Source organism: Myotis brandtii, unplaced genomic scaffold (assembly GCF_000412655.1).
Source record: "Myotis brandtii unplaced genomic scaffold, ASM41265v1 scaffold225, whole genome shotgun sequence".
NCBI classification, from domain to species: Eukaryota; Metazoa; Chordata; class Mammalia; order Chiroptera; family Vespertilionidae; genus Myotis; species Myotis brandtii.
Window position 1 is genome coordinate 4,052,240 of NW_005358435.1, and position 9,767 is coordinate 4,062,006.

The 9,767-nt window shown below is 42.6% G+C and overlaps 1 protein-coding gene across 1 annotated transcript in view; it reads right to left on the bottom strand.

The window, feature by feature from the left end:
• Positions 1 to 5,580, bottom strand: part of GINS1 (GINS complex subunit 1 (Psf1 homolog)) — a 21,785-nt gene extending 16,205 nt beyond the window's left edge. Inside the window, exons 1-2 of the mRNA XM_005866210.2 lie at positions 5,403 to 5,580; positions 3,891 to 3,955 (exon numbers count right to left, since the gene is read on the bottom strand). Of these exons, the coding sequence (XP_005866272.1) occupies positions 3,891 to 3,955; positions 5,403 to 5,477 (140 nt within the window). The 5' untranslated portion in view covers positions 5,478 to 5,580. The remainder of the gene's footprint in view (positions 1 to 3,890; positions 3,956 to 5,402) is intronic.
• Positions 5,581 to 9,767: the final 4,187 nt, after the last annotated feature.

A 9,767-nucleotide genomic window follows, 5' to 3' on the forward strand; every position in this document is an offset into this window, starting at 1 on the left:
TGTGCTAGGTGTCCTATAGGGCCCAGTGGCTCAGCCTCCCCAATTACCCGAGGTGGACACTCTTGGTGCACCCCTTTGTGGGCTTTGTGCACAGTCTAGTTGTAGTTAAGCCTTGATTGCTGTAGGTATCACTGGGAGGAATTGACCTCCAGGCCAATTGGCTGTGAGAATCACCTATGTCTACCGTGGGAGAACTTCCTGTGCTGGAGACACCCTTATGGGGCAAGGTTTGCTTCAGTGGGGCTTTGGTGCTCATTGAGTCTGCCGCTAAGTGTGTCCCTTATGGATCTGAGGAGCTGTAATCTGGATGGTCCCACTCTGACCACTGGGTACACTGGCACTTGGATCTCTAAGGAGGTGCTAATTTAGCCTCTGCCTGAGGCTACCCAGCAGGAGCTACGGAGAGATCTCAGATTCCTCTTCTTTGTTTGGGATTTGGAGGTGCCCAGGTGAGGCCCAGCTGTGAAGCAATGCAAGCTGCTGTGGGGCCTTGGGCCTTCTTTTGGATGTTCTGGTTTTCTCTGACCCAGCTGCCGTTTGTTAGGTAATTTTAGATTGCTGTACCAGTTTTTTAATCTACTCATCTGCTGATAGGCACTTAGGCTGTTTCCAAATCTTAGCTATTATAAATTGTGCTGCTATGAACATAGGGGTGTACCTGTTTTTTTGGTTTTATTAGCAGTAAACCTAAGCAGTACCTGCCTCTATTTCAGAGCTTTTATTAATATGTTAAAAGATAAAAAAGCCTAAAGCCAAATAATTTGCCTAAGATCAGGCTATCAGCATTTCATTTAACTATTTAATACTTTGCACTTTTGTACACTGATTAATCTCCATTATTTCCAAAAGACAAACATTGGAATTCCTTTATCATCCTAGAATAAGAGACAAAATGAATGTCATGGTTCATAACATTATGATCCTCTATTATATTTTTTATATGTATTACTGCCCATTATAATTAAGTGAATAAAAATGGGAGTCAACATGGTCCTTCATTCATCCAACAAATATCTGTTGATCTTCAACAATGTGCATGTACTGCACTTCAATGTGCTTCACACAGAAAGAAAATTTTGGTTCTACCCTATGTACATCTCCTTAGATATTGGGCAAGTATGACATTTTAAAATAAAATGTACAATTACTTATGGGTATAGAATTTCATTATTACAAGATGAGGAGCTAAGATGAATGGTGGTGATAGTTGCACATTATTAATGTATTTAACACTACTGAACTGTACATTTAAAAATGGTTAATATGGCAAATTTTGTTATGTATATTTTAAAAATTGGAAAAACAAAAACAAAACAAGACCAGATGTACAGAAAGAATAAGAACCAACTTTAGAGTTTTAAAAGGAACCAGATAAATATAAAAAACAACTCCTTCATGCAGTGTATGTTGCAGGCCCTGCAAACAGAGCCAAAATTTATGTGCCATCCAACCATGTCTTCTGGATCTGCTGTACACACTTCTAAGTCAGATTATTCGCCACATTGTTTACAATGTGCTCTGGATTACAAAGTAATAGTACAAATAAAATACATCTAACTTAACTTCAGAGTACTTTATTAAGTACAGAAGGATTTGCTAAAAAATTTACATTCACATGAGTAATTTAAAATAGATTTCCTGTGATAAATAAGTTTAACCAGAAACTGGTAATAGTGATTGTCTCCTTAAAAATAAACTAGGAGGATAAGGAATAGAATTTTGGGATTATGAATTTGCAAATGGTACAAATACAGGAAAATCATTCCCTTACTGGACTAAGGTCTATTAGGCCACATCCAAACATGTTTTTTAAAAAATATATTTCTTTATTGATTTCAGAGAAGAAGGGAGAAGGAGAGATAGAAACATCAATGATGAGAGAGAATCATTGATTGGCTGCCTCCTGCACGCCCCCCACTGGGGAATCAAGCCTGCAACCCAGGCATGTGCCCCTGGCCGGAATCGAACCTGGGACCCTTCAGTCCCCAGGCTGACGCTCTATCCACTGAGCCAAGCCGGCCAGGGCCCAAACATGTTTTTAACCTGTTCACTTTTTATCTACTCCAAGTCACCTCTCCTGTCACCTAGATGACCAGCATGCCTCCCTCTCCTCTCAGCTTCTCCTTCCACTGTCCACATAGCAGTCAGTGTGATCTTTCAAAGCACAAACATGCTACCACCTGCCCCACACATTTAAAATCCTTACGTGGTGTCATGCTTTGCTTGCTTACAAGCTTAAGCCACACTGGCCTTCTTTAGCAGTTTCCTGAGCATCCCACCCTCTTTCATGACTCTGGGACTTTGCATATGCTGTTCCCTCTACCTGGAATGCTCTCTGCCACAATTACTACCTAGCTGAAAATCTGCTTCTCCTTCAGGCCTCAGCTGAAATGTCTCTTCTTTGGAAAGAAATTCTCAGATTTCTTGATCTGATTATATCTTCACTTCAGTGTTCTCTCTCCTAGCACTCTGTTGTGTTCTTTCATAGCATGTATCCCAATTTGGTCTATCTGTCTTCTGCATTAGACTGTGAGGGCCATAGTGACAGAAATCTTGACTACTGTGTTTACAACCAGAGCCATTTACCAGCACATAATTGTTCAATACATATTTGTTGGGTGAATGAATGAATGTCTCAGGAACTTCCTTTTAGGACTTTAGATTTACTGCAAATCTGTTGCAGTTCAGTCCCACATTCTATAAAGACTTTTCTGTATCCATTCTTAAACACTGTACTGAAAGTGTTCCTGTTGTTCTGTAAGCTCCACCATGCTACTGATTTGAATATCCAAGTAACTGATAAAAACATTGTACTTAACAAGGCCAAAGATGAAACCTCATGTCACATATAACTTCTCTCTAGTCAGTGGTCGGCAAACTCATTAGTCAACAGAGCCAAATATCAACAGTACAACGATTGAAATTTCTTTTGAGAGCCAAATTTTTTAAACTTAAACTATATAGGTAGGTACATTGTTATTAACTTAATTAGGGTACTCCTAAGGCTTAGGAAGAGCCACACTCAAGGGGCCAAAGAGCCGCATGCAGCTCGCCAGCCGCAGTTTGCCGACCCGGCTCTAGGTTGAGATCTGAATACCTCACTTCTGATTAGAATTTGGTGTTTTAAGACTCTTTTGTGTCTTATTCTTCACCAAATCACAGGGACCTCTGAAGTCTGTTATACAGCCCAAATGCTTAGCTCTAACTAGTCTATAAATCTAGAGCCTTCTCACGTCCAATCTGTAGCCTTTTGTAGCCCTAGTTCTCAATGACCTTCACTCAAGCTACTGGAATCACTACTGTTCCTGCTAAGTTTACAAAATACCCATTCTCTCATTCTATAAGTGAAAGCAAGCAGTGGAAACCATACATTTCAGTTTGTTAGAGTTTTTATTTGCTCAACTCTCATCTCTTTTAGGATAACCCTAATATCTTTCAAGACATATCAGTCAAATAACAAATATTTATCGAGCATGTACCATATACCAAGCACTACCTGAATCCCTGTGAAGCAGCGGTTCTCAACCTGTGGGTCGCGACCCCTTTGGCGATTGAACGACCCTTTCACAGGGGTCGCCTAAGACCATCCTGCATATCAGATATTTACATTACGATTCATAACAGTAGCAACATTACAGTTATGAAGTAGCAACGAAAATAATTTTATGGTTGGGTCACAACATGAGGAACTGTATTTAAAGGGCCAGAAGGTTGAGAACCACTGCTGTAGAGATAGCCATAATGAACACAAATCCCTTTAATACTGTATACCTAGAGTATAATCAGACTCGGAATTTTAAAAAAAGTCAGATCTAAAAACTGATGTAAGATTATCTTTCAATATCACATTTCTTCAATTGTTTTAAAATATGAATTTTATCAAAACTTACACATCAGACTGGTTTTGTTCATATAAAGCTTTCATCTCCTCCAGAACTTGCCTGAGTCCATCCTCCTGGAATATACAAAATGATATTGATCCAAATTCATTAATTCCCCCACCAAGTCTGCAGCAATATTCTATCTATACTATGTTTATATTTGATTTACATATCTTATCCAAAAGCAATAGTCCTTTCACACCTACTATGATGGCTATAATAAGTGTTGGTGAGGATGGGAAGAAATTAGAACCCTCGTACATTGCAGATTGGAATGTACAATGGTACAGCACTGAAAAAAAATCTAATGGTTCCTCAAAAAAGATAAACATATTACCATATTAACGAGCAATTCCATTCCTAGGCATATACTCAAGAGAATTAAAAAACATAATCTTACAAAAACATGTACACAAATGTTTAAAACAGTATTATTCAGTATAGCCAAAAAGTTGAATGTATTCCCTGATGAACTGATAAACCAAATATGGTATATCCATTTGATGGAATATTATTTGGCCATAAAAAGCAATGCGGTTAGCGCATGGACACAGACAACAGTGTGATGATGACCAGAGAGAGGCGGGGCAGGGTTGGGTGGAGGTGGATAAAAAGGGTAAGAATGGGGGACAACAAAAAGCGTAATAGAATGAAAAAAAAAACAAGACAAAACAAAAAAATCAATGCAGTATATGCATCAATATGGATCAACCTTGAAAACATTATGCTAAATGAAACAAGCCAGACACAAAGGACAAATATTGTATGAGTCCACTTATCTGAAATATCTAGAATAGAGACAGAAAGAATGGAAAACAACAGTTTAAACATCGCAGGATGATAAAGAGAACAAGAGATCACGTAGATCAAGTCACACCCTGACTGGGGTAGTAGCAATAAAAAAAAACAGGCAAAAACATAACAGTTATTAGTAGCAGCAGCAGAAAGACTTAGTTACTACTGTGCCGAGTATTGTTCAGGGACCCTAAGTATACCATCTCACTGAGCCCTCCCTACACCAAGAACCCGGCACTATTTTTGTCATCATCCCCATTCTCCCAGAAGAGGAAACAGCACACAGAAAGCTTGAGCAACTGACCCCAAGTCACCCGACAGGGCCAGAATCCCAGCCTGGCTCCAGAGGCTTAGCTTTTTTTTAAATTTTTAAAAGTACTTTTAATCCTCACCGGAGGATATTTTTCCATGGATTTTTTTAAGAGAGGGGGAGAGAGAGAGAAACATAGATGTGAGGGAGACACACTGATTGGCTGCCTTCTGCACGCACCCTGCCCTGGGGCTGGGGATCGAGCCTGCAACCAGGTAGGTGCCCTTGACCAGAATGGAACCCGGGAGCCTTCAGTTCGCAGGCCGACGCTCTAGCCACTGAGCAACACCGGCTAGGGCCGAAGCCTAGCTTTTGCCGGGCGTGCACAGCAAATGCTTGATGACCAGGCAAGCAATAAACGTTTGGATAAGCAAAGAACACCAACACACCCATCCCGTCCACCCGGTCCCCCTCACATTGAAGGCCAGCAGCTGCCCTTCGGGCGCCCGGTGCAGCTCGCGGACCAGCTCAATGGCCCTGTCGCAGAACATGGCGCAATCGCCCCAGGCCCGTGGACTCTTCAACTGCCCGCTTCACGCCAAACTGTCCGCTTCAGCTCCCGGCCACAATTCTCAGATCCCGCAGTTCTGGGTCCCACCGCTCCGGATCGTAGCCTGCGCCGCGGATCTGCGCTTTGGCGCCAAACGCGCCCAGCCAATAGGAGCACGCCGATGAGTCTCCTGGCCTACGGCGGCCGTAAAGGGACATAACCTCCACCGCGCAGCCGCACTACAAAAAGAGTCCTTCCCTGGCGAATAGGGGACAGCGGGCGGGCCTCCGTTGGAGCCTGTAAACTGAGCAGATTTCTTTTCGAATTCCCAGGCGGTTAAGCAAGAAACTTGGAGCGCAGCACAGCTTCACATAAACGCATGTTGGTCAACTTCCTTTTCCCATTTGATTAATTCATTTTCATTTAGGTTCAAAGAGGTGCGCACTTTGAGGTTAAGGAAAGCTCAGCCCTGCCTGGCTCAGTGGTTGAGCGTGGACCTAAGATCCAGGCTTCCCAGTCAGGGCACAAGCCTGGGTTTGGAGCTGGATCCCACTAGGGGGCGGGCAAGAAGCAGCTGATTAATGATCCTCTATCATTGATGTTTCCTCTTTCCCTTCTCTGAAATAATATATATATATATATACTTGGTGTGCATTAACCTTATGACACAGCATTTCCTTTGTTTAGTTTTGCAGTGTGGGTGTTTTGTTTCATAGAAAAGGAAAACCAACTTTTATTGGGCATCTCCTATGTGGTTCAATGACATATTTCATTTGCTTCTCAGGATTAACCAACCCTAAGGTGGTTTTTAAGACTCTTGGTACTGAATAGGAAACAGAAGTTAGGTAACTCGCTTAAGGTCACACAGACCGTGTACTTAAGCTTTCGACTCCACGGTACCACCTTTGGTGTTAAAGTAGTCATTGTAGCCCTAGCTGGTTTGTCTCAGTGGGTAGAGCATTGGCCTGTGGACCGAAGGGTCCCGGGGTTTGATTCCGATCAAGAGAACATACCGTGGTTGCAGGCTCCTCCCCAGCCCAGGCCTTGGTCAGGCTTGTGCAGGAGGCAGTCAATCAATGTGTATCTCTCACATCGATATTTGTCTTTCCCTCTTGCTTCCACTCAATGGAAAAAATATCCTCGGGTGAGTATTAAAAAAAAAAATTGTAAAACAGCTCTAGTCACAAGGTCTACAGAGAGGGAAAAATGCCCTAGATTATAACATCAATTCACGTAGCCCTATTCTTGTTTACATAATTATGGAAATTTTCATAACCATAAGATTCAAAAGGTAAGAATTACTGCTATAGAAAATACATTTTTGGCCATTTTTTTAAAAAAGCAGTATTTTTTAATGAGCAATATTACTTGGATTCATTCTAGCTAACCTGAGAAACTATGTTCCTCTTTTGCAAATATACAATGGATGTATGATCTGACAAATGAGCATGGGAATGGCCTCTTTACATTGAGTGCTATTTCCTCTTCAGCTCTACAGTAAGGGATAATTTAGCTAAGGGTTTTTATTAAATACACAGTTCTATAGTGGACTGTGATCCAAAGAGCAAAAGCATCCACAGCTTTCCTTTGCCATAAACCTTTCTAATTCTGAACCTCAGGCCTGAGATTCACTCCCTTACCTGTACAGTGTGGACAATGGTATCCACTTCTGAGGGGCTATGATGATTCTTTATTCCTTCAGCTAATATTTATTTATGATGTGTCTACTATGTAGTAGACATTTTTTTAGACACTGAAGATAAAGCAATGAACAAAGTCCTTGATCTTAGCCTATATTCTAGTGTGGGGAAACAGCAACACACAAATACAAATACATTGATCAATATATTAGTGAAAAGCTTGAAAAAAGAAAAAAAAGACGTTAAAAATAAGCCAAGGAAGGTGAGCAGAGTGATGGTGAGAGGGCCTTGGGATTCTGAGTTAGTGTTCAGAGAAGGCACAGACCTGAAGTGGGGAAGGGAGTAAGCCATTGGGAGGGCAGAAAATTCAGGCAGCAAGAATGTAGGGCAAAGGCCTCCGAGGAGGGTTGTGTGGTGGCTGGCACGCATGCCACCCACACCCCTCCTGGGGGCCCCTGTATCAGCAAGGAGGCAGTGAAGTTGGAGCAAGATGAGCAACGGAGAGGCTGTTGGCCAAGAGCAGATCCAGGGCTAGAGGCTCTTTCCTAAACGTTGATTGTATTTTCAGTGGGATGGGGAGCCATTGAAGTGTTTTGAGTGAACAAGTGACAGGACTGAACCTAGGTTTTAAAAAAGACCTTTGTGGCAGCTGGGTTAAGTAGACAGAAACGGGGCAAAGGTGGAGGCAGGAGATCACTTAGGTTCTTAAAATCATCCAAGTGAGAGATGATGGCAGCTTGGTCCAGGTGACGGGAAGTGGGTGGATCCTAGGTAGATTTTGAAGGGAGATCTGACAAGTGGTAGATGTGCTGTGGCAAAACGGGGGAGGAGTCAAGGATGATCCCAGGGTTTAACCTGAGGAACTGGAAGGAGGGCCTTGTCACCTGAGGTGGGGAAGGTTATGGATGGAGCTGGGGTGGGAGAAGGGTAGAGAGCTCAGCTTTGAATATAATTTTAGGTGCCTGTAGGATATGGACAAGAGGTACAAATGTAGGTGTCACCAATGTGGTATTGAAAGCCTGGATAACACCATTCAGAAAGTTAAGTGTGGTCCAAGAGTTGAGGACTCTATGGGCAAGGCCTGGTACCAAGGACACAGTTCCCCTTACGCTCTTATCTCCAGCCCTACCTTCCTAGCTTTTTTTTTTTCTATTAAAAAGGATTCAATTGAGTATTAAAGTGGGAAAAAAATTATTTACAGTTTAGTTGCTGGATTCCCAATCTCCAGTATGTGTTGCTATATCACTTTAAAGAATTCACCATTTAAATTCCAAAAGTATGTTTGGACAAATATGAATGATGGCTGTGATTATTTAGTAATATGATCAATGAAACTGTTTTGCAATTTCTAAGTATCACTACAGGAGCTACTGAATTTCTTCAAGAATTTCTAATTGATCTTAAACGATCAGTGAAAGGGCAAGGGCTACGCCCTCCATCTTGCCCCAGGGTAAGGGCTACGCCCTCCATCTTGCCCATCTTACCTTGGCCATGTGCTTGGCAAGGAGCTCCTTCCCGGAAGTGAAACTGTTTTGCAATTTCTAAGTATCACTACAGGAGCTACTGAATTTCTTTAAGGATTTCTAATTGATCTTAAACGATCAGTTGCCAATAGTTTTCACTTACACAAATGTTGAAATTCCAAAAGTTACTTTGGAATAAGTAAGCAAATCTCTTGGTTGCAGATCGTTTGTAAAATACTACTACCATGTTAAAGGAAGCAAAAGCTATAAAACCAAATTTGTGACACTGCTCTTATTTTCTTTTCTCTTTTTAGGATGGGTTGAGTTAGTACTTACTTAGTCTTCCACAAATGGGAATTTACCTTTGAAATAAGATTTCCCCCCATCAGCTAATTCCAATTGTCTTATCTACACTAATAAAAGAGAAACATGGTAATTGGCATTGTTTCAGGCCCAAAGCAAAAATTCAATATCTATACATTTGCTTTCAATTAAAATAAGACTACCTGAAAGCATTTTTAAAAAAATACATTTCTTTATTGATTTCAGAGAGGAAGGAAGGAGAGAGATAGAAACATTAGAAACAGCAATGATGAGTCATTGATCGGCTGCCTCCTGCACGCCCCCTACTGGGGAACGAGCCCGCAACCCAGGCATGTGCCCTTGGCGGGAATCGAACCCGGGACCCTTCAGTCCGCTGGCTGACGCTCTATCCCCACTGAGCCAAGCCAGCTAGAGCTGAAAGCATTATTTTTTAAAGTAAAGTCCTGGTGGGGGAATTGTTACAAATCATTAGAAAAGAACTGTTACTTGTTACCTTTTCCTTTTTGTTCTTATAAATCTTTACAAGGGCATTTCCAAGAAAGATACAGACTGGGTTTCCAGCCTTGGGGGCAAGTCCGGAAGCCTGGGGTGGGAGCGGGGGAGCTAACTTCCTACTGCGGCTCCGGCTTGGTGGGCGCTCCCTTCCCGGCCAGCGTCCTCTCCGCTCGGCCATTGACCGCCGGACGATGCGGGATTTCGGGCGACGGAGGCCCCCGCTCACGGGACCAAGCGCACACCCCACGGGACACGAGTCAGCTGCTCCGCCGGCCTGGACCAGGACGCACTGTGCGGCTACATCCGCCCTCTTCCAAGATGGCTTCCGGTCGGCGCAGGGGACTCTGGGTGCGCTCGGCGCCGAGCGGG